Genomic DNA, 26123 nt, shown 5'->3' on the forward strand with positions numbered 1-26123 from the left:
AGATTATAAATTGTAGAGAACATGCTGGTCTCCATCAGCAGAGAGAAATTCCTCACTTAGTGGAAGCCACTGTCATTACACTACTCTTGTTCAGCTCTAACAAGGAGATGTCATTTAGTAAAGCTATCCAGTCATTCAATAACTATTTCCTGGGCATCTAGCAAGATATCATATAAATTGCTGAGAGACCATAAAGTTAAAAAAAGCCCCCAAAGTCAGAAGCTTAAGCTTAGTCCAGAAGGAAGAACATGTAAGGATGATCCTAGGAGATAGGAAGCGCACTGAATGGACCATTACCTCTTTTTATTAAAGATCTACAAGCATAGCATTAACAAATGGATAAAGTATAATGTTTGAAAGGACCTATCAAATGTTAACAACTTCCAGGAGATAAGAATTTAGCTGTGTACCAGTCCAATAAAGCTAGAGGGATCATTGGATTTTCCCCTACATATTTGGAAATTTTTCTGATTAACTTGTTAAATGCTTCTTTGCAGAAGCAGAATATCAGCAAAAAATCCCTAGGTTTCCCTCCTCAGTATTCTTTTATTTTTTTGTGTGTGGGGCAATGAAGGTTAAGTGACTTGCTCAGGGTCACACAGCTAGTAAGTGTCAAGTGTCTGAGGCCATATCTGAACTCAGGTCCTCCTGAATCCAGGGCCAGTGCTTTATTCACTGCACCACCTAGCTGCTCCTCCTCAGTATTCTTGATACCTACAGCAAGGACCTGTTTGTAGAAGATTCCTTGGCAGGGCTAGTGTTATTTTGGTAGCTCATTGTATTACTGTTATTAAAAGTAATTGGTAGATTAATACTTGAATTTTCAAAGCATTTATTAGGGGTTTAAACTGTTATGTCAGGTCACAGTCTCTTAGAAAGTGCTCAACTGGCATCCTGGGCAGTATCTGCCTTCCTAGAGGCCCAGTCTATTTTATGCTAGTTGAATCTTGTTTTGAACAAGTCCAGTTGTCCAGCTACAGGAATTATTTCACCTTTCCCCCCATACGCAGCCCCTAACAGTGCCTGACATAAGACATAGCTTTAAAAAAAAAAAAAAAGCTTGCTAACATAATTATCTGATCAGTGTGAACAAGAGGCTCAGATTAGCACATGCCTGTCTACTTTATGCAATTTAGGACACATTATTTACTATTTTAAATTATAATGGTCTACATCATCACTTCCTATTACAGTTACCTCTGTTACTTCACCACCAGTCCTGGAAGGCTAAGGATACATGTAACATTAATATTTGTATATATCATATCACCTAGCACAGTAACTTACACAGAGCAGGTGCTTAGCAGAAATGTTTTAATTCATTGATCTTAAGTCCCCAGATGGACCCAGATGGTGAGGCTGGTGACTTTGCAGAGCCCTCCCTCCCTTAAATCCAATTCACTGCAAGTCATGACATCCCCTCCTGATGTTTGTCCTTCATTCCTGAAGACAACTGTGACAACAACAGCAATTTGAACATCCTGTGGATACCAAGGAAGCATTCAGGCTGTTGGTCTGCAATCCTTTGTTCTCATTACAAAACTGACCCACCTCCTTTAATAATTACATATTTCTTGGATTAAAACCTTTTAAAAATTCTCTCTCTCCACTCCACCCAAGTCATCATTAATAATATGCTTAAATCTAACCATGACTATCAGCTTTCCAATGACCTTTGGGTCACTTACAAATTTAATTCTTCAGATACTCTGGCACTGTATAAGTTGTAGCTGTATAAAGCACCAGCCCTGGATTCAGGAGGACCTGAGTTCAAATAATAGTCTAGACAATAGAAAATGTTAATCCAACTGGTTTTTGCAATGCAAACTGTTGGGATGGTGATAGATTTCATTAAGAAGGAGGTCTAGGGGGCGGCTAGGTGGCCCAGTGGATAAAGCACCGGCCCTGGATTCAGGAGGACCTGAGTTCAAATCCGGCCTTAGACACTTGACACTTACTAGCTGTGGGACCCTGGGCAAGTCACTTAACCCCCATTGCCCTGCAAAAAAAAGAAAAGAAAAGAAAAGAAATAGTAAGCTCCATAGAAAAAACAAATCAGTTTGTGCTACATACAAGAGTTCTGAAGAAATAAAGGAAGAGGTCTATAGTATGCTGGGGCTTCCTAATATCGGTACAATGCTATTGGCAAACAGGAGCATCTACTATAAGAATCTAAATTATATTGTTTATGACAGTGTTAATGTCCATATCCAGCATACTCAGTCCTGTTTTCTTTCTTTTTTTTTTTTGGTGAGGCAATTGGGGTTAAGTGACTTGCCCAAGGTCACACAGCTAGTAAGTGTTAAGTGTCTGAGGCCAGATTTGAACTCAGGTACTCCTGAATCCAGGGCTGGTGCTCTATCCACTGCACCACCTAGCTAGCTGCCCATGGTCCTGTTTTCTTAAAATGCATTTCCTAAAATAACTTGCTAGATGACAGTTTTTAAACCTGTCTTTGATTTGCTAAGCCCAAAACTAAAAAAGAAAAACAACCACCACCAAAAAAACAGAAAAACAAAAAAATCCAACAACTCCCAAACCATGAAGATCTTGGATTTTCTATGCCTTTTAGGCAAGTAGAAGACTGTGGCCATGTGCTCTGCTATCAAAAAGTGATGTGTATATCATTCTCATCAAGCATTTATAGTGATGAAAGAACTGCCTGTGAGTTGTAGTTACAAACTTGATCATGCTGTTTGAGTACTGCCACCAGAGATATCCATATCATTCCTTTAATTTGGGTATCTTGAAAATCAGTTTCTCTCTTGCTTTCAAAATGATGCTGTCTTCAGCATGGTTTTCCATCACGTTGTCTGGTTCTGGTTCAACTGCTTTTCTTGGCTTTGTCTTCTTTTTTTTAGGCAATTGGGGTTAAGTGACTTGCCCAGGGTCACACAGCTAGTAAGTGTCAAGTGTCTGAATCCAGATTTGAACTCAAGTCCTCCCGACTCCAGGACTAGTGCTCTATCCACTGCACCACCTAGCTGCCCCGGCTTTGTCTTCTTTGAATGCAATTTTCACTCCCTCACAGAGCACACAGATACCAATATGCTAAGAGTGCAAATGTTATGATTCTATAATCAATGATGAAAATAGAATATTATGGAAGTGCTAACAAATGTTACATTTTTTTGGCCAATTTATTGTTTGTCCGCCAGTTTTACTCCAAACATTCTTACAATAATACATGGCTAAATTTCACAAGCTTCCTTTAGGCTTGTTTACCCTCTCACCATTTTTCGGTATTTTGTTCAGCCTTCTGTCTACCATCATCCTCTTAAACCTTTGTTGACACTGGCTGCTTTTTGTGCTTGAAAAAGAGATTAGGTATTTGCTGGCCAAAGAGTTTTCTAGACTCTCTCAGACTTTTTGTTGCAGCTATAAAACTAGTTAGTGATTTATCAGAGTCCATGTCTTTTTCTTGATTAGTTCCCATTTTTCATCATCAACAAATAGCTCATCTGATTAGGTATGATTAGAGTTAGTATAAGTATTTGTAGTACGTTTATCACATCTGGCCCCTTTCTCCTTAGTATTGATTGTGACCACTGCTGGTTTGGTAGCATACAAGTTTGATTCTCAAGTGACTTCTACATCAGCAAATAGTTATTTCCTCTCTAAGAAGTAGTTAATTTGATTTTTCTTTCTTTTTTTATTTGGATACTCTTCAGTGCTTTCCATGTTAGGTGGGATTAAATTAATAGAGCAAAATAGAATAAATAAGTTATAAATCACCATCTAGGAAAAGGGGGGATTCTGGGATTTTATAGGGATGACAATATAATCACTGACTCTTGTAGCCTGGTCAATTCCTTGTCTGAATTCCCAATTCGATTTCAATCTGGCAAAGAAAACAGTGGATGAATGAACTGACCATAGTACAAATTGCTTAGACCTTCCTCCTTTGGTCCACAGATACTTAATCCCCAACTTTAGACTTTAAAGAAAAGGAGACCCTAAAGATATCATTTTTCAATCACATTATAAATTACTTTCATTTTAATATTTCTTTCACAAACATAATGAAACTTTCACATGTGAAAAACTTCTAGCAAATTCCTTGAGCAATGGTTTTCTGCCCTGTGCCAACTGCTGTAGCTAATCAGTGTATAAATGCTCTTTTTATTCTATTATTGTTGCATATGCTCCAAAATAAGTTAGAATTCTAAGTATAAGGTTTACAAAGTATTTTACTTATGTAATCTTATTTAAGCCTCACAACATTCCTGTAAAAGTATGAGATATCATTAGCTCCATTTTACATGTAAGAAAACAGGCTCAGAGAGCCTGAATTATTTAACTATTATCAAATTTTATCACAGAGTACAAAAAGTAAAATTAAAATCCAGGAATTTCTAACTCTAAATTCAACAGGTTATCAAAACTGTTCAACATCTCTGTAAAATTCTCATTTAATCAGAACATACAATTGTCAACTATGACTCATATACCAGTTAGTTTTGCCAAATTACCTTAAAGATGTTTTTTAAACAGAAAATGTAACAAAACCTAGTTTGCTAAGGGAGGTATTTTAAAAAACAGAAAGTTATCAATGAAAATAGATAAAACTTAAAAAAATTAAACTTTAATTCAACATTCTCATTTTAAAGATGAAGAAACAAACTCAGAGATGTCCGATTACTTGACTAAAGTTAAAAGAGAGAGTGACAGAGCTAGGGCCAGTGCCCAGTTTCAGTATCTCTTACTTCCCTTTTAAATAGAAATAAATAAAATGCACTTTATTTTAATGAAAAATGCTTCACCGAAATGTCAAACCTTCATATTCATACTCATAGCTAAAGACCAAAAAATGGAATAACGAAGAGGAAAGTTGCCTAAGTAAAAGCAAACAAATGATATGACCAGTCATGACAGATCTGATAGGTCCTGAGTCTTTCCCATCTTCTTTTCAGGAAAAGACTGTGGCACTCCCTAAAGATATATGGGATGTCTCAAGATTTCTTTCAGCCAAAGGTTCTGTCTATGTTATATATAGGCCATATTTCATTCAGTCACTAGGAATCGGAAAACAAATGTCTGCATGTACAAATACATATGCATCAATAAACACACATACTTTCTTTTGAAAAACTCAGTTTAACAGGCTGTAACATCAAATTATATTTACTGCAAAATGTAGAAGACCTCAAGAAATGTGAGGAAATGTATATGCTAAAATGTATGGTGTGCTATTTAAGGCCAATTTTTTCATAAAGTAGGCTAAAATGAACTACGTGATCAATAATTTGTCTAAAGGTAGCAAAGGTAATTCATAAGGCCCTATGAAAAGCACTTTACATATAGCTAAAGATGTTCTTGGAAGATAATACATGTATCTTAAATCTGCTATTCATGTAACTTCATCTTGTGACATGATATACCTGCAGACAAAGAAAACCAAATGGCAGGGTTGGGGAAGGGGAGATACTCTGTGCTTCTGTGCCTAGTTGATAGGCGATGTCAGTATGTTAGACTAATTACTTTACAATGGACCTATCACACAGCACATTGGTTTCTTGGAAAGTTTCATTAGAATAACTTACATAGTGTACTAAAAATATAAAAAAATAAACAATACAGTCACAGTCTAGGACTTTTTAAGTGAAAATGAATGATAAAGTGTGTTATAAGTAGAATATTGAAAGTTAATAAAAGGATTGATTATGACCAAGGCAGGCAGAAAAGTATATTCTTTACAGTCACTGACTATTGGTCAGAGATGATGGTCTATCACAGATCCTTTCATGAATTGATGATCTCATTATATGTGGCTATTCCGATCACCAAAAAAGACTGCAATCCCTCCATGCTGTTTCATTCTGGGCATTTTTGGGACTCTATTGCTACATATATCTCCCACAGAAATATTCAGTAAATAGACAGTGAGGGAAGAGATGTAACTATTAGCCATCTTTTATCATTGCTAAAGGACCAGCCTACTTACTTTTCTTGTCATATGTCTTCTATGTTTTCTTTAATTGTTAATAATGTACTGCACTATATTTAAACACAATGTTGTCCTCTGGGTTGTTTGGTGTGTATATTAGTGGAGAAGGGGAATAAGTAATCTTAAATTTATTTTTTCTAATCAAAGAATCTTAGAGATAAGAGAAATTATGGAGGTTACTTGGTCTAACCCATCCAAAGGATGAATCCCTTCTGTTATTTCAGAGACTACAGAGGTGGGGGCAGCTAGGTGGAGCAGTGCATAAAAATAAAGCACCAGCCCCGGAATCAGGAGGACCTGAGTTCAAATCCAGCCTTGGACACTTGACACTTACTAGCTGTGTGACCCTGGGCAAGTCACTTAACCCCCACTGCCCCCCCCCAAAGGGGGTATGCAGAGACCACAGAAGTAATCAGTCTCTCATTTGCCAACATTAGCTGCAATGTTCCCTAAATAGCTGGTTATATGGGTTAAGCGGTGCCATCACAAAATTAAGAAGTGGAAGCAGGGTTCAATGTCTAACTTACATATGAAAATACACTGAATTTGCAAAAGGCACATGGCAGTGGCTCTTCAGCCATAGGTGTGATTTGAAGCTGGTCTTCTAAAGTAGCTTATCAATAAAGGTTCACTTGTTGACCTGTCTGGAAGAACTGTGGAATGCTGTCTGGTCAGGGATCTGGTGGGCAAGTTCATAGGGAGTTTTTCTGAACTCATGATTAGCCTTTTGGGGAACTCCAACTATCTATGAATAATCTAAAGGATTTATTGGAAATTACAAAAGGGGGAAGAAAACTACTAAACTTTTTTATATAGGCAAGAAATGACTTATGAAATAGTTCAAAGACTATTAACCTGGTTGCCAACTAAATAAACCTGCTTTCCTCTTCTCTCCCAAATAGAAATCCTCCCTTGTACCAAATAAATATAATGAAGCTAAATAAATCAATACGTTGGTTTCTGTGTAGATTGTGTGACCTTTCTGTTCTTTTATAATCTCCTGATCTTTCAGGTAACTCAAACTGATCCTGGAGCATATGTAACACAGATTTCCTTCATAATGAACTCTCCTACCCAACCTCATCTGCTTTAATACATTAATATGTTTATCACTTTTTACCATAGTTACTCAGGCAGTAACTTAACAATGCCACTATTATCACCAATGAAAACAGATCAATTTACAAAAATATTAAAAGTTCTGTTTCAGTTATCTTCTTTGCACTAACACATCTTTTCAGGATGATTTCATGTAGGCCAAACTCTCTTCAAGATAATTTTTTCTTTAACTGCTTATGAAGCAATAACTGCTTTTAACTTTCTATTATCCTCCTTCACAATGTTTTCTCCTCTAATAAATTTATACTCTAAAGAAGAGCTGTCCTTGGTGGTGACATTGTAGCCTGTAGGGATCAAGTTTCTGTTGAATGGGCATTTTCTAGGCTTTTTCAACGATCTTACCGTGGTGGATCATGTATCAGTTAAACTATTAAAAATGTTAGCCCAAGTCCATCTCCTTACTTTGGGTATATGTAATTTTAAAGAGTATATGTTGTTTCAATGAGTAGGATCTGAAGCCATATAATCAAATGTTGCATTTTTACCCTAGCTTCTCTTCTAATTCACCATTTACCTCCCTTATTCCCCCCCCTCTTGAGGAGAGTTTCACCCCCCCCCCCCCAGCAAATGTGTGTCCACACTATGGCTGGAGAAGGCAGAGGAACTGGTAGCAGTCAAGTTCTGCTCTGGAACAATCATCAAATCAATACAACCATTCGTTCTTGGAAAGGGCATGTCAATCAATTTCCCTATGGTTCTACTCATCATCCCAGTGAATTTTAAGACTAAAATATCTCTTCTGGCTATGACTACCCTGCATTCACTGTCTTTCCCTATTAGGATATAAGTGCCTTAAGGGTAGACTGTTTTCCTTTTTATATCTGTACTACCACTGTGTAGCACAGTACCTGGTGCAAAGTAAGCACTTAAAATACCTTTTCATTCACCCACTGAAGCATCTGTAGACATCACTGACCGAGTCTGGGTCTTTGCCGTTATATGTCCTATAACATGAAACTTAAAACCATTTAATAGGAAATTATACATGCCCTTAAAAAATTTCTTTGTTACATGAAATGGTCCCTTTGGAAGGAGGTAGATGTAGGAACACAGGGATAAATCTAGACTTTGTAAAAGCAAAAGATAGCAAAATCTATTTCAGAAGAATGTATTTCAAGACAAATAAATAATAAAACCATAGCAATATACTTATAAATCACACTCTCAACAGCTGGCAATGTTTTGCCCTCTGTTGAATTGCCTTTGGCAAATGACATGCATCAGTCACCTGCAAATGGTCAACCGGGGAGGATGCTGGGTAACAGACAAGATTGATAAGCCACTAAGGAGAGTAGTTGGTCAAGAGGCCAATGTATTGGGAAATCACCTCATTCCGTCCAATGCACAAGAGAAGAAGGTGACTCGCCTCCTCAATCCTGAAGATTGCAAAGAAAAAGCCAGAAATCTTTCTGAAAAGAAAGTCTTGACCTGAGTCAAGACAGATTATGAAGGACAAGCCAAGAAGCTGCCAGAATTAATGGAAAACTGAGACAAAACCTGAAGCACACGTTATTGGAAGCCAGTATATCTGTATGGATTCTATAAACCAACCAATGTTGTCGGTCACCAAAACAGGAAGACACAGCAACTGATACGTGGTGTTAGGAAGCAATAGTGGTTGCCAATATAATTAGTAAGGAGACTGATTTCTCTCTCATTGCTTGTCAATATGTATTAAGCTTATAAAAAGAGTTCACATTTTATTTGGTGCTCAGTCTTTTTAAAAACAATAAAAATATGAAAGCAGAGCTAGACCCAGGTTTCTGGACCAGTGTTTACTTAACTGGTCCTTAATCCAACAAAACTGTTACAAAAGAGCCAGGTGAGCCATTCTGTGTCAGAGGAGGGTAGCTTTAGGGAATCTGGTTATCTGAGTGGCTTAAACTATGTGTTCATATCCCTGGGGAATAAACTTAAACAGTGGGCTAAATGACCATATCTAGGGTGGCTGAGGGCACAGCATCTTCTAAAAGGTTTGGCAGATATGCCACTGTGTTTCAAGGTCAATGACTGTTGCATCTTTGACACAAACTTCTGTGGGTTATGATCTCACCATTCTTCATTACCCAAAGCCAAAAGCTGAGAGTCACCCTCCACTCTTCCATTGCCCTCATGTCCCCATCCAACCCCCTGTTATGTCTTGTTTGTTCTACCTCCAAGACCTCTCCAGCCTATGACGTGGAAAGGCCACAACCCTTGTTGAGGGTCTTATCACACTTCTAGTCTGAGCTAGCCTAGCTGATTATGTTGTATGTACTCAAGTACAAGCCTGACTATGCCATTTCCTGCTCAAGCGCCACATCTCACATAGAAGAAAACCCTTCTAAGCTTGGCCCTTAAGCTCTTCGATTCTCTATCCATTCTGTATTACTCCCTGCCCCCCCCCCACTCCTTTTTGAATCCAGCTAAACTAAACTCTACTCAGTTCTCAGAACTAAGTACTCCCATCTCCTGCTTCCAGAATGTTGCTTGTGCAAACATTTTTTCGTTTTGAAACTTTTCCCATAAATCCTTTACCTAAGTTTTATCTCCCAGACACCAAACAGGATGAGACCTTCTGGCAAGATTATTCTTTGATCACTGCAAGTTGCCAAAATGCACTCCTTTGTCCTTATCCCCTCTTCTATTCCTAAGCTTCCTTTAAGGTATAACTCAGGGGCCTTGTTCAGGGGTAACTTTTCCTAAGCCTGCCTCCAACAGACCCTGAAAAGATCTTGTACGTACACAAGTGTGTGCATATTCTTCTCTGATACAATGTTCGCCATTGGAGGGAAGGGACCGTCTTTGCTTTCTTTGTACCCCCCACTTACCACAGGGCCTGGCACAGAGGGAACATTTCACAATAGCTTGATGATGTTCATCTCCTGGTTTGGGAGTGCTCTCTCCTCTGCAAATTACCTTGCACTTATCCTGTAGCAGAAGGTAAGCTCTTCCGGTCTGGCTGCTGGTTTTCATTTCCTCTTTGTCTCCCCAGCACTCTAACATTTTAAGATTCACAAAGAGAGTTTTCCTGCCCTAGCAAATGTGTGTCCACACTATGGCTGGAGAAGGCAGAGGAAGTGGTAGCAGTCAAGTTCTGTCAGAATCACATCTGGGAAAGGAGCTCTGAGACACTACCGTTACCCTGGTAGCTGTGGAGTGGTGACATTTACAATAAAGAGGTGACTTCTGCCAGTGCATACTTAATGCCACAACTACACTGTCCTTTTGTGGTTAGTTTATACAGAAAGATTTCTATCCAGGTAAGTCTCCAGGGTTTGACAAAAGCATGGCTTCACTGTTATAGTTTCTTGCCTAACATAAGCATATCTGTTTTTCCCAGTATGCTCCTACACAGGAAGGAAGGTGAGGTGACAGCATGTTTTGTTTCATTCCCTCTCCCCATCCTGTGCACTGTAACTGTATTGGGTATGCCCTGAAGGCTAGGAAGGAAGCCATTTTCCTAAATAAATGAGTAAGCTAGTAAGTATCAGAGGCGGGACTGAGGTCTTCTGATTCCAAAATCAATGTTCTTCCCATTAATATGAAGACAGGTAAAGCTATTAACATACTGGCAGTGGATGGCCATACAGAACAGAAGCACAAGCATCTAAAGTTTTACCTCTACACAGGTTTTCATCCCTGAGGCAGCGGCATAGTGCAAAGGTGTATTTTTTTTGTTATCAACAGCATCAATGGCTGCTCTTTCATATTCGCCTTGGTCAAGCTTCGCTCCTTTCCATTTTAAGATCATCCGGAGACAATCTGCTCTTCTGAAATCATCTTCAGAGGGCCGAGCCAAGCGAGGATGAAGGGCTCCCTCAGATATCATAATTTGAGGTCCCATACACAACAGGTGCATAGATGTTTCATTGTGCACATTCCGCTTATTTGGATTTCCATCTCTAACAAAAAGAAAGGTCCTATAATGGTAAAGGGGGAAAAAGTACAAGAGCTAGTAAGCATTTGGCCTGTTGTTGTTTTTTTCTAATGTAACATACATGTTATATTCAAAGGGATAACTTTCTCAGGCCTCAAATCCGATATCCATTTGAGAACATATGATTTGTTACAGGTGGAAAATATTATCAAATTTTATGCAATCATAAAGTTTTATTACATATCACAGTTCAATACTTACTAAGACAATAAAGGGCCATCCTTTAACAGTAATGGATGATGAAAAAAATCATAGGTATTTTTCTGATTGAAATTTTAATCACATGAAGATCTTGAGGCATATTAATAGCTTTGGTTGGCAGTATTTTCATTTTTTTTTGCTTCACTTGTGTTTGTCTTCTATATTTATTTGCCAATGGTAGTGATGAAAATATGTTGTTAGGCTGAGGAAAGACACTACTACCTGAAGCTGAGATTGTATTCTTACCTTTGAAAGTACTCCTCTAAGTCAGGATCATTAGATAGGCTTTGGCACAACACAGCAGACATTTATACTGCATCTGCTTATCTGAGTTAGGTAGCTAATATAATACTCTTTCTTGAAATGTGATCATTAATGGCCCAGAGAACAAAGTTACAAGAGCCATTTAAAAGCAATATATTTGGGAAAAGGAGCTATTAGCAAGGCAAACAAAATAAACTAAACAATGAATCCATTAGAAGTTATTAATGAAATATGGGCTCTGAGAACTCCTAAAAGAAAAAGTGGGTTCCTATTTGGGAATTTGTTGCTCATTCTTCATAAAGAACAAATGTCTCTAAATGATTCACCAGATTTGGGCAAAGTATTTGAGGCATTATTTGGCAACTGAAACATAGGTCCATTTTACCTCTTGATATGCAAATATCTATAACATTTATACCTCTAAGACAATTCTTCCACAATTTAAAAAAAAAACACCCACAAGTATAAAATAGCTTTCTGCAAAATATTTTATCATCTTTTCAGTACAAACATTACCCTGAAAGATCACACACTGAAATGAACTTTGTCATCTTAAAAGCAAGACAGAAAAGTATAAAAATATTATTCTATAAAAGAAACCAGGATGATAAGTTTTGTAAATAAAGGTCAATTTAAAACTAATTACTATCCCTTCGTCAAGACATTATTAGAGCATTATAGAAATGACAGGTTATCAGTCCCCAGATGTCTAAAGACTTAGTTAGCCCTTCAGTGCATAGGGATCAACTGAGTGATACTTAGCACAAATAATTAAGCACCAAAACCCTTGTGGATTGACTGAAATAGGATAACCCATCCTTGTTGTCCTCACCGTCATCATCATCACAACGAATGTTTATTTATGTAGCACTTACACGTGTCAGGCACTGTACAAAGTGCTTTACAATTTTCATCTCATTTAATCCTCACAGTAAGTCTGACGGGGTAGGTGCTATTATTGTCTCCACTTTTCAGAAGTTAAGTGACGTATCCAAGGTCATATAGCTGATATGTTTCTGAGGCTGGATTTGAACTCAGGTATTCCTGACTCTAGGCCCAGCTTTTGCCCACTGTGCCACTTAGCTGCCTATCTGAAGGAGAAAGTCACCATAGGTCAGAAGCTCAGGAAGCTAAACTTTTGATGTTAGACTTGTCTAATATCTACCACGGACAGTGGGTTTTCTAAGTATCTGCTTTAAATAAGAAATGCCAGCAACTAGGGCAACTTTGACAGTTCTAGGCCTATTGTCAGAGGCTCAGACTCTAAAAGTCACTAAAATAATTGCTTATCTGTATTTTTTTTAAGGTGTACGGTTGAGCTTGTTCACCAAGGGGTAGAGAAAGGGGTAATAACTTAGGAAAGAACTGGGAAGGCACAGTGAGAATGGAGGTCATGGTGAGAACAAGAGCGATGGAGCAGAATGGAATGACGCAAGGCTATGTTCAAATGAGGATATTTCAGAGTTCATGAACATGGAGATAGAATGCTTGGAGGTGATGGCGAGATTTAAGACACAACCTCTGTGTGTAACTGAGGTAGGGTGGAGAAGTGGGTAATGTAAATTCAACAGACTAAGAAACTAGAAGTTAGGGTATCTGAGTGGTTTTCAACATGTATGTTGGATTCTTGTGATATGAATGCAAAATTTAGGATCAAGAAAAAGACCATAACCCAGGCACTGAACTCATTAAGGAAAGAAGGAAAGTATCCTGGGAAGCTGATCGATAAGATACTTTGTTCTGGATGGGTGATAAACTTGCATATCATGAACCTCAAAATAAAGACGAGGACAGTGAGTGATGGTGATAGAAGGAAAGTCTGGAAGTGCAATGAGTAGCAAGGAATCCCACCATGACCAATGAATGGAGGATATGGGGTTGGTGTGGGAAAAGGAGTTGTGAAAATGCAAGAAAGCAAGGTCATCAGGAAAGGGCTAGGTTTCAGACAGTTATAGAAGAAGATGTTTAAGATGAAAGGAAGTGTGTTCATTATAGAATAGGCATTACAGAGGGCACAGAGGAAATGAGTGAGACAAGGCTTGGGTTGAGATCAAAGGCATGATGGTAAATGTTTAACAAGCAGCCTAGATTTGGGGTAACCATAAATAAGATATGCCTTTAACTTTAATCTGTGTTATTAACATTTTCTCTATTACTTCCTTCAGTCTAAGACAATCAACAAAACAACAAATCAAGTCCCTGATTGTGATGTTTACAATTTCTGAGGTGTAAATGCTCTTGCTGAAAATTTAACAATTGGGCTCTTGACAGGCACAACCCTGGTTGAAATGAAGAGGAATAAGGGAGGACAGTAAGGAATGGGGTTTGGAGATTAGTAGATGGAGGTAAGAATCACTGATGGGAATGTAAATGGGGGTAGGAGTATGCTAATTACTGAAGAATAAATCTAGACTGAGTATCTATCAGCGGTTAGGATGAGGAACATGATTAGACTCTTCAAGGTCTTCCCTTAAGATGCAATATAGCAGGTTTGATATAAATGATGTTATAGTCTGTGAGGCTCTGAGATATTGACCTCAAAGCTGGAAGGAACAGAAGTCTGGATGGGTGCTGGGCCTGCATTGGCATTTTCACTGGTTGTTGCCCATGCCTTGAATTCTCTCTCTTCATTTCCATCTCCTGCGTTACTTGACTTCCTTCATGTCCCAGTTAAAATACCACCTTCTACAGGAACCCTTTCCTGATCCCCCTTAATTCTAATGACTTCCCTTTGTTGATTATTTGCAATTTATCCCATCTACAGCTTGTTTGCATGTAGTCTTCCCCATTGGACTGTAAGCTCCTGGAGGTCAGGGGTTGGCTTTTATCCTTCTTTGTATCCCCAGCACTTAACAAAGGGTCTGATACACAACGGGCATTTAATAAATGTTTACGGTTTGAATAAAGTACTATTGGTATTTTTTTAACTTCAGGAAACTATTTTGAATCTCAACATAAGTGTGTTATGAAGTGAATCAAAATCCTTGTACATGCACTTAATTATCAATAATATAGACATCCATAGTGTATATGATATTTTGAACAAAATTTATGACTACTTCATTAAGGTCTTAAATCCACCAAATACTTTATAAATGAAAATTTAGACTTTTCAAAGTCTACTTACTGAGAAAATGTAAGATCATTTCCAGAATATTTTTAATAAATAAAATAAACCATTAAATTTTATAAATGATACTGTAATAAAAATTAGTCAAGATACTAAGAAAAGCCAAAAGCATGGAACCCTCTCTGTTTCTTCTTCTTCTTTTTTTGTGGGGTAATGAAGGTTAAGTGACTTGCCCAGGGTCACACAACTAGTAAGTATCAAGTGTTTGAGGTCGAATTTGAACTCAGGTCCTCCTGAATCCAGGGCCAGTGCTCTATCCACTGCGCCACCTTGCTGTCTCCTGAACCCTCTCTGTTTCTAATGTGTAAAGGATATTTGCCACTAATACACTATAAAATTTTGTAAGTCAGGGAGTTTAGGGTAAAAGGAGTTGGGATAAAGATGCCAGGAGACTTGTCTCTGGGCTTCAGTTCTAAGTTCCCAAAGACATCATTCTAAGTGCTTAGAGATCCAGAACATATGGGCAAACCATAGTCATCTAGGCAGGGCAGGAAATATCAAGGATTGGGGGCAGCTAGGTGGTGCAGTGGATAGAGCACCACCCTAGAGTCAGGAGGACCCGAGTTCAAATGTGATCTCAGACACTTAACACAATCCTATGTCCCAAATTTTGATGTGGAAAATACACTCACTGTAGCTGTCAATTCCAAAGACCTCTTATTTTTGCTAAAAAAAAAAAAACCCAAAAAAACTATAGTTACGCTCTCTAGAATAGGGGGAAAAAACAAAACTGCCCACCTCTGCCTAATACATAAAAGGCAGCACTATCAGATGGACTAATTTTTTTAATGCCAATTTCACCTTCACTGAAAGAAAATACTCATAAAATATTGATGTGGGTTTTTTTTTTTGTGGGGGGGGGGGGGGGGGGGGGGAGATTAACAGTAGGCATTTAATCCTACTAATCAATCTTGCTGCAAGGGATTCACTTTCTAGCAGAAACAATGGCAAACTGCTTACTATAATGTATGTGTGAAGAGATGGAACCATTTCTTCATCTGTCTTAGCAGCTGACAAATCACAAATAGTCAAGTCTAGTTTTGACCTCCACACTGCTCAGATGCCAGGAATCAAACATCAAAAGGACTCAATTCATACTGATAGCATGCTCCAAAGCACTGGGACAATGAGTCACAAGCAACAGAATGGTAATATCAAGATGACTACCAATTGCTTCAGAAATCAGGCCAGGTTAAATACAATGAATTGTGTGAATGCATGATTAAGAAAAAAAAAAGCTATTAAAATTTTCATGTGGGAAAGCAATGAATAAAATTCTGCAGAAGTCTCCAAGTTATACTTAATGGTTGACTTATATATTAAAAAAAACCCCCAAACCCTCAGTCAACATAAATCTTGATTGGGACTTTAGGCAATTATACATTTAACATCAAAGACTGAGAAAATAATGGGTTTTGGGACACCCAAAAGGACCCTGGCTGGAGAGGATAACATTGGGATTGACTGGATTGACTTTGCTGATTAACTCACCTAAAGCCGCCTTGATTGAAACTGCACCATCTGAGGGCCAGGCTCTCAGGTGTGTTTTCAAGCCAGTAAAACTGTATGTGGTCACCTTATTTCTGTCCCAAGTTTAGGGAAAGTTAGCTGGGGTTTCTAATATAATTGTTACTTATAAATTAGAAGCTTTAGCACCAGTTTTGGGAATTAAGCATTTATTAAAGTATATTAAATATTAGTAAAGAGAGAACACTTGGCTCAGAAAGTCAAGAGAAGCCTATCTACATACCACAAGCGTGTCCATAGAGCCTGAGTGTGGATGCTTTCCTCTGGGTCTGGAGGAAAGGCAGTCCCTACACACTGCTTTAAACTAATTGGCTAGCACAGACCAAATCCATTGGTTCACTGGACTTGAGGCCGGTCCATGTGCAGAGGTCAGAGTTCAGAGAACCCACCCCCTGAGGGTGAGGCTCTCAGGTAGGTGTGGTTTCAATCAAGTGTGCTTTAGGTGAGTTAATGAGCAAAGTCAATCCAATCAATCTCCAGCAGGGTCCTCTGGGCATCCCTAAACTTATTCTTTTCTCACAACACATGTCAATATTTTATGCAGCACTAAACAGAAAATCCTAGAGTTAGTAACCAGGGTTATTTGTTCCAACAGACACTTTTTTAAATGACTGGGTTTATAATTCATTATGTACTAAGTCTAAATCCATAAAAAGTAACAACCAGAGGAATACTAAGAAGGTAAATAACACCAGATGAAGGGAGATATTTGTTTTGTCTGAGGAAGAAGCAACTATGACACAAATTAGCTATCTTCAAGTATAGAATATTAAGAGATTAAATATAGAAATGGTGAAGATCACTAAGCAAAGAAAAATAGAAGAGGCTTCCAATGCCATGAAAAGGATTACAGGACCCAAATTTTAAAGATAAAAGGGCCCTTTAAAAATTATATCCTAGGGGCAGCTAGGTGGTGCAGTAGATAAAGCACCTGCCCTGGATTCAGGAGGACCTGAGTTCAAATCTGAACTCAGACACTTGACACTAGCTGTGTGACCCTGGGCAAGTCACTTAACCCCAATTGCCTCACATAAACAAACAAACAAACAAATAAATATATCCTAGACCCCCAAGTCTGTATTAAGACCCTGAGAGGTTTAGTATCTTGCCCAAAGAAACTCAGGTGGCAAGAAACAGAGGTGGGGATTCAGGTTTTCACATTTTAAATCTAGCAATGTTTTTCTTGTTCCCACACAATATCACATTAAGATTTAGATTAATTATAGTAGGATATTTCCTAACAGGATAAATTGAACAATATCCTGCTGCTAGGAGCTTTTAAAAACTTAATTGGAAAATAAGAAAATATCAGGGAAAGAATGATGCATTCTTCAAGAAGGAAAAGGTACGCACTAGATGACAATGATAAGATTCCATGTGCTATTTTTAAATGCTAAAAAAAATGTGAATTTATGGGTTATGCCATTTAGTGATTTATTAACTCTGAGAACAAGAAAGATCTTCTTGGCCATGTAAAACACTTAACATATGGGCTCCAACCTACTCTTTCGAACCTGTTACATATTATTCCCATTCATGTATTCTCCCACCTCATAACACACAATATTTCATCTCCAATCTCCATCTTTTCATTTATAGTGCAATTAGCACAGTGGTTGGCATACAGAAGGAACTAAATAAATGCTCATTACCTCCCCCTTTATGCACCCCCTCCCCCCAAGTCTTCGATGCACTCCCTTCTCACTTTCACTACAGAATCTCTCGGTTCAGTTGTTTCTCTTCATGACCCTATTTGGGGTATTCTTGGCAAAGATGGAGTGATTTGCCATTTCCTTCCCATTTTACAGATGAGGAAACCGAGGCAAACAGCGTTAAGTGACTTGCCCAGGGTCAGAGAACTAAGTAAATGTCTGAGGTCAGATCTGAACTCAGGAAGATGAGTCTTCCTGACTCCAGGCAGGGTGCTCTACCTACTACATCACCTAGCTGCTCCCACAAGAATCCCTAGATTCATTCAAAACTAAGTTCAAACGCTATCTATCTCCTACATGCAGCTGCTACTCCCCTATAAGTATTTTGTGTTGACTTAATGTGTATTTTATGTCTGTTTATAGATGAACATGTCTTTTTCCCAACATATATGACAAGAAACTTACATTCCCAGGAAACGGTGGGGTACAGACAGACATGGGGACAACAAGGACATATGTAAGCATATATACATAGTGAAAACAAAGAGAATCAATATAAAGTAGTTTAAGACAAAGTATAATACTGTGGCTTCTTATTACAGCCAGAATAAAATTAAACATACACGAAATGTACTCTACATGACACTGGTTTCTCTACTGTTTGTCTCACAAAGCCAAGTCTTTCACTGCTTGTCTCCCATGCCTGGAATTTTCTCCGTCCTCACTTGCACCTCCTGGCCTCCCTAGCTTCCTTCAAGTCTCAGCTAAAATCCCACCTTCTACAAAATGAGAACCCAATCCCTCTTATTCTATTATTTTCTTATGTTAATTATTTCCTATTTATCCCATATAGAGGATAACTTATTTATACCTTATTTGTTTACTTGCTGACCCCATTAGATTATGAACTCCTGCTTAACAGAGTCCCTGGAACACAGTAGGTGCTTAATAAGTGCTTATTGATCGATTATGGTTTAACGGAGGAATGTTAAAGAGGTTTTTTTTGTTGTTTTTTTGGTGAGGCAATTGGGGTTAAGTGACCTGCCCAGGGTCACATAGCCAGTAAGTGTTAAGTGTCTGAGGCCGGACTTGAACTCAGGTCCTCCTGACTCCAGGGCTGGTGCTCTATCCACTGTGCCACCTAGCTGCCCCCTGTTAAAGAGTTTTTAATCTGTGAAGCAGAACACTCGTAGCTTGAGATCCAGTGTGTGGCTGAGGGAGAAGGAAGGAGGAGGTAAGGAGACTGAAGAATTGGGAGATTAGGGCATTTGAGGGAGGTATACTGAAATGGATGCTCCAATCCCCCAGTATAAAGGCAGTAGTCAAAAAGAAGAAGAAAATAGGGAGCAAGGTGCTGAACTCAAGAAAGGAGGAAGAATGAGTTGGTGGCTGATACACAACAGCCACTATGTTCTGTACTGGATGGAACATTTGGATACTGGATGAAAATGGAAAGAGGCTGTTGGAGGGCGGTAAAGGGAGAATGTACAACTGGCAAGGGAGGATTATGAAGCCCTCTCCAGGACCAGTCATGAGGGACAGGGAGAGGGTCACACAAGGGAAGCTCTAAGAGAAGAGGGACTGTTTCATTTTTGTCTCTATACCCCCACTTCCTGACACAAAGTTGGTGCTTAATAAATGCCTTTTGACCAAACTATTCATTTTAATGAAGAACAAATGTATACTTTCCTATATATTATTCAGCAAAAGCTATACACAATCTACCACAGTATTTAGTTACAATCAAAGCAATGTCCTCGAGTCTTCTAACCTTAGAATTCTGGCAATCAAGTGTGGCTGAGAACCCATAAATCAGCCATCATTCAAAGCCTGGCTTATTCTCATTACTTGTGAAATAAGGCAATTGGGTGGGGGAGGAAGGAGGGCAAACATATGCTTAACAGTGAAAAGAAGGGACACTTAAGACTTCTTCCATCTTAGACCCTATAGTCATTCTCACCTCCTAACTGGTTTCCTATTCGTCTGTCTGCTGTGAGACGGGCTTCCTGGGATCTAATGGGACATAAAAATCACTGGCCAACCTTGAAGACAACCTTAAGGGAGGACTTACAAAACGCCTCCCTCAACAGACTTCTCTCTAACAATCATCTCAGGCCCCCTTCTCTCCCTCCAGGTTATGCCACTTGGTGATCCCAATCAACTCTCCCGGCCTCAACTCTCATCTCTACACAGATGGTTCTCAGATCTCCATCTCAAGTCCTAAAAACTCTCCTGAATTCCAGGCCTCCATCATCAGCTTTCTATTAGCTCAAATTGGATGTGCTCTGGGCATCTTAAATCCAACAGGGTCAAAACAAACTTTCCTCTCAAACCCTCTCTTCTTCCAAGCTTTTCCATTACTACCAAGGGCACTACCATCCTCCCACATATCCAACCAGGTACTAAATCTTCTTTCTATCTTCACAATTCTTAAATCTGCCCCATCTTCTCCATTCACAAAGCTGTCATCCTAGTATCAAACCATATAACACTGATGAGATAACATATGTAGTAAGGTGCTCTGCAAAAATAAAAACACTATACAAAGTCTAGTTCTTCCAGCCTCCTTACTACTAGCCTCAGGTCACTCCCACTCCAATCCACTGTCCACTCAGCTGCCGAGGAAACTCCCCAGTGTGGATCTGAGGATGACAACTGCTCTTGTGGCTTGCTATCATTCTCCAGGATCAAACATAAAATCCTATTTTGGCCTTTGAAGTTCTTTATAACCTGACCCCTTGATGCCTTTCAGGTCTCTTTACATGTACTCTATGATCCAGCTATCTGGGTGCACAGGCAGTCCCCTAAACAAGCCATTCCATCTCTGGTCTCCATGGCTTTGTAACTGCCCCAGGCCTAAAATGCTCTGCCCCTCCCCTTAGCTTCTTTCTTCCTTCCCTGGCTAAGTCTGCTTACGTCTCACCTTTAGTAAGAGGCCTCTTGCGGTCCACTCCTCCCACCCCAGCACTGCTGCTAAAGCATTCCTCTATGCACTGATGACCTTCAGTGTACCTAGTTATTCACATGCCTTCTTCCCCCTTCTTAAGGGCGGAGACTCTTTTTTAGCTTTCTTTATCCCCAGTGCTTAGCTTAGTGTTTGGAATATACTAAGAGTTTAATAAATGATTACTGACTGGACTGACTGCTAGGTGCTGGAGATAAAAAACCAAAAAGAAATAGTCCCTATGTTCAAAGAGCAAAATGACATGGAGTAAGGTTATCAGAAAGTTTTTTAAGGAAAATAATATAATCACTAACAACTCATTGAGCTTTTAAATGCACTACACTGAGTTATGAGATAGAAGTGGACAACTGGGTGGAGTAATCTCTCTAACCATGCAGGAAAATAGGAGGGGAAGGGGATAAAGAGAGAGGGGCAAAAGAAGGAAGGGCAGAGTGGGGGAGGGGACAGACAGAAGCAAATCCCTTTTGAAGAGAGAGAGGATGAAAGAAGATGGATAACAGAATAAATAACATGAGGAAGGGAATAGGATGGAAGGGAAACAGTTAACAACAGCAATCATGAAAAAGAGAAAAGGGGGAAAATTGTACAAAAAATATTTATAGCAACTCTTGGTGCGGGCTAAGAATTGAGAATAAAGGGAAAGTCCATCAAATGAGGAATGATGGAAAAAGCTGTGCTATATGATTGTAGTAGAATGGTCTTGTGCTACAGGAAATGACAAACAGGATGATTCCCTAAGAAACCTGGAAAGACTAATGAACATCAATGTATAGTGAAGTGAGCAGAGCTGGGAGGACAGTGTGCATAGTGACAGCAGTATTGTTCAATGAGCAATTGTGAATGACAACTACTCTCAGCAGTGCAATGATCCAAGACAATCCCAAGGAACTAATGAGGAAGCTTACTATGCACTCCTATAGAAAGAACTGATAAAAAGAACACTTGTGGTTTGTATATATATAACCTGGTTGTGATCTTGTGGAGGGGGGAGGAAAGGGAGGGAGGGAGAAAAATTTGGAACTCTAAATCTTATGAAAATGAATGCTGAAAACTACCCTTACTTGTAACTGGAAAAAATAAAATAAATGTTTGGTGGGTGTTTTCTTCCTTAAAAAAAAAAAAAGAGAGAGAGAGAGATACAAGTGGAACAGAAGGCACTACTCCAGAATTTACAACCTGGCTAAGATTAATGATAGAATTCTCATGCATGAAATCAGTGAGAGATGAAAACAATATATAATCAAGTGCCACAAGTGTAGTAAGTACGATAGGTGATGAAAGGAAGTGACTCTGAAAGTGACAGTGGTTGGAGAAGGCATCACAGAAGAGGTGGAATTAAGCTGGATGTTGAAGGATAAACAGTCAAGAGAGAAAACATTTTAGAAAATAAGAGTAACATTAGCAAAGGAAGAGAGGTGGGAATTACCATGCTTTTGTGGAAGATAGTGAAGAGATGCCTGATTGGAAGTGAGAGTTTATGAGTAAAAACCCATAAAGCTTGAAAAGATAAATTGGGTCAGATCATGAAGGGGCTTAGTGTTATAGGCAATACATACTTCATCATGAAGGTGAACGAATAAAAGTTGTTTTAGAAAGGTTAGTCTTGGCATCTATTATGTATAGAAAGAAGAGACTGAAAACTGAGCAGCTATTTAGGAAGTTGCTGAAGTAATCCAGTCTTGGATAGATAAGACCAGAACTATACTGGTGTAATGGAGAGAGAAGGCAAGATGCATCTAAAAAATGATTACAGAAGGGACCTGAATGAACTCAGCAACAGCTTGGATATAAAGAATGAAAGAGAGATTACAATAAAAGATGATCACAAGGTTTTCGGGACTGAGTTACCAAGAGAATGGAGGTATCACTGACACAATGTTTTTATGTCTGCACTCAAAGGTAACAAGAAATATCATTCATGGGACACAAATCACTATGCCTTGCTTTTTTTTTAAACAGTGATCTACTCTCTAACACTAATACAACAATATTTGTAATTTACCATTTATATACCAGGTAAACTAAGTGGTGATAATACTTAGGATGACATCCAAAAGAGTGGCCAGACCTATGTACAAAAGAAATTCACGATGGATATAATAGTTTTAAAAACACAGATATCAATTTTTGGGGGGGCGGGGCAATGAGGGTTAAGTGACTTGCCCAGGGTCACACAGCTAGTAAGTGTCAAGTGGCTGAGGCCGGATTTGAACTCAGGTCCTCCTGAATCCAGGGCCATTGCTTTATCCACTGTGCCACCTAGCCGCCCCATATACATCAATTTTTAAGGTTATATATTTTGCCAAACATTTATTAAGCACCTACTAAGTGCTAGGTACACCATGCTAAATATTGGGCTACAAAGAAGAATGAAATGGGCCCTGCCCATAAGGACCTCTGTTCTACCATCCCAAAGAAGGAAAAATGAGAAAAGATAACAGTCAAGCATTATATTAGAAGAGGGGTAAACTCAGGAGTTCCACAACCATGAACTCAAGCTTGCTTTGTCATCTCAAAAATATCTTTACAAAAATGCTTTACATGTGAATCAGGAACACTGAAAGCATGTTAACAGAAGGTTCAGGCTTCCACAGGTGATTTTCTATAGTTGTGGTCAAACAACTTTAAATTATGGAGTAATAGATACCACTGATTTTAAGTGCTTGTGCAATATGCTTCACATTCTAAAGAAGAAAAAGGTTTCAAGTTATATCATCATGACATGCAGATGAATGAACAGCCCATTAGATTAATCTATTACTATGTATAAGTTAGACACTTGCTACACACAGTTGTCCCAGAAATAAGCAAAGGCTGGGTTGCAATGTAGACAATCTCAAAAGCACTTAAAATGAGCCCAGATTCTCTAAGTTGCATAATATCACCTGGAATTAATGCTATTATCCTGGCACACCAGAAACACTCAGAAGAATGTAAGCTCTTTTTAAGTTGCTTTGAGTACCTTGCGAGTAACCCAAAGGATAAGGAAAGCTCCAGAGTAGAGGGGAGGTGGTCACAGGGGTCATCAGGCATAGGTATGACCTGTTCCACACAGTGGGTAGGTCATTCAGCAAATAGGAGACACAATAAATGAACCATCTGAGTGATATGAGAGTGTAGATCAAAGACTCGATTTTTCTAATGTCATGGCCCCTTGTAGAAGTGATGAAGCCCAGCGAACCTTTCTAGAAGTGATGTTTAAAATGTATAAAATAAACACATACTTATAAAAACATTTTTTAAAAGTTCATAGACCCCAGTTAAAAATCCATACCCTAGATATTTAAAAACTTATAGGATGAAAAAAAACTCGAAAAAAACAAACAACCAACCAAAACCCAAAAACCTATAGGAAGCATTTAGTATGAAAACAGACAAAAATTACACTGAAAAAGAAGGAACAGAAGAGTAACAGTAATATTGGTGAACTGAATATCAACACTGATGAGATCATGGAACCTTCAAAGTATCAGAGTAAAGCTGAGATAAATATTTTTATTTTTCAGTGACTTTCCAACAACTAAGTCTCAGTCTCTTACATCCTAAACTTCAAAGGTTTGTATTATGGAAAATGAAATTCTTACTAAATATGTAACAAGAATTTCTGACCTCTTTCTCCCTTCCCCAAAGACTCTTTACAAAAGTACTGGACATAATTTAAAGATACCCTTAAATGAAAATATATAAACTTAATTCACTAATATATAAATGTTTTGGTCCGAATATTGGGTGTAGGAATTCATTCCTCCCTCCATTTGTACTGCAAATTGCAACTATCTACTGCTTAGTAAATAAATCTTGGGAATTTTCCAGAGGCTCACACAAAGATGAAGCAACTTAACAAAAATCTCATAGATAGTAATTATCAGTGGCAGAATTTGAACCCATACCTTCCTGATTCCAAGTCCAATAACCCATTCACTAGACCACAATGCCTTTAAATGATAATTTAAATATTCTAGGGAAAAATCATTATCAACTAATGCTATGTATATATGACTTTCTAGAAAACATGTTTCGAATACATTATATCAAAATATGTGTGTGCCTACAGCTAAATAAACTTGCAGTGTAACACTCACCCTAATATTCGGTTCATTCCATGTCTAGCAGCATAGTGTAATGGAGTATTGTGCTGGTAAGGCTCCCCATAAGATGTATTTGGATCTAGAGATTCTTTTAGCTGAGGGTTGCTCTCATATATTTGGTAGGCCAAGTTTTCATCTCCATTGATAAGCGCTTTGCGGAATTTGGTGGTTGTATTTCCCATGTTGTTACCCTGGTTGCTAGTGGTACCTCTTCCCTTTCCCCTTCAGCCACTTCTTGAGTGCTTTTGCAACATGCTTCACATTCTAAAGAAGAAGAAAAAGATTTCAAATTAGGTTGTAAAATCATATTCGTGAAGAAGCTTTCCTTAAGAGAATATCACACTTAGAAACTAACTTTAGCTTAAAAAATACAAGAGGAAAAAAATTAGGTTACTAATTTTACTTAAATAGAAAATTCACTAAAATATTCAATGGTGCACAAATTAACTTTCTGTTAAACTGTAACATCATTCCATGCCCACAGTATTTTAAAACTATGCACAGGCTTTGTACTTTGTCCTATAAAATGAACTTTAATATACAAGTTTTCCAACTTTTTTCTTTGTTGAATCAAGGAAAATCTGATTGAACACCCCTGTAATGCATCTACCAGTGCATGGATACAACTCATGCCATAGAGTGGGCAATCCGATACAGTTGAAATCACTGGAAATTTTCCTTATAAACATATTATACAATTGAACCTTAACCACTGAGTAAAAAGAAAAGCAAAACTGCTCAATTTTAAAAAGAAACTAGAAAAAGAAGAGGTGTTCAAATATTTGAGATACCACCCAATACAGTGGGGAAATGAGATACTTGAGAGAATCAATTGAACAATTTAGAATATCAGGCAGTGAAGAAGGTCTGGGTTCAAGCGCAGCTTCAGACACTAGCTGTGTGACTCTGGGTAAGTCAGTCACTTTTAACCTGTTTGGCCTCAGTTTCAACTGTAAAATAGGGATCCTGGAGAAGGAAATGCAAACCACTTCATTATCTTAAATAGGACCCAGAAGAGTCAGCTATAACTAAACCACTTAACAACAGGAACCTCTCTACCACTTAAGACCACTTCTTACTACCTTGAATTAATAGAAAGCTCAGAGTAGGCTTAACATTGATGAATAACAGGGTGAAGATAAGGTAAAACACAAGTGACCAACAGTAAAGCACTAAAAATCATTAAATTTTACAGCTGGGCCACAGGTTGTATATGAGTGAGGTATAGTGTGTTTCACGTAAAAGACTGCAAAGACAAAGGGTCAGGGAATTGGGAAAAGACTAAGAGTGAGCAAGAATGAGTAATCAAGA

At 38.4% G+C, this 26123-nt stretch overlaps 1 protein-coding gene across 6 annotated transcripts in view; it reads right to left on the reverse strand.

The window, feature by feature from the left end:
* The window catches only part of ANKIB1 (ankyrin repeat and IBR domain containing 1), a 131193-nt gene that overhangs the window by 56473 nt on the left and 48597 nt on the right, over positions 1–26123 (reverse strand). For 4 of the 6 annotated variants that reach the window (XM_043966720.1, XM_043966717.1, XM_043966718.1 and 1 more), the window contains 2 exons: positions 24807–25076; positions 10668–10968 (listed from right to left, as the gene is read on the reverse strand). The exons of 1 other annotated variant lie outside the window; for it this stretch is intronic. In XM_043966720.1, coding sequence (XP_043822655.1) covers positions 10668–10968; positions 24807–24994 — 489 coding nt within the window. In that variant the 5' untranslated portion in view covers positions 24995–25076. Of the gene's footprint in view, positions 1–10667; positions 10969–24806; positions 25077–26123 lie in introns of those variants that run through there. One more of the 6 variants, XM_043966722.1, reaches the window with a different exon arrangement.

This window comes from Dromiciops gliroides, chromosome 5, assembly GCF_019393635.1.
Source record: "Dromiciops gliroides isolate mDroGli1 chromosome 5, mDroGli1.pri, whole genome shotgun sequence".
In the NCBI taxonomy this organism is placed as follows: Eukaryota; Metazoa; Chordata; class Mammalia; order Microbiotheria; family Microbiotheriidae; genus Dromiciops; species Dromiciops gliroides.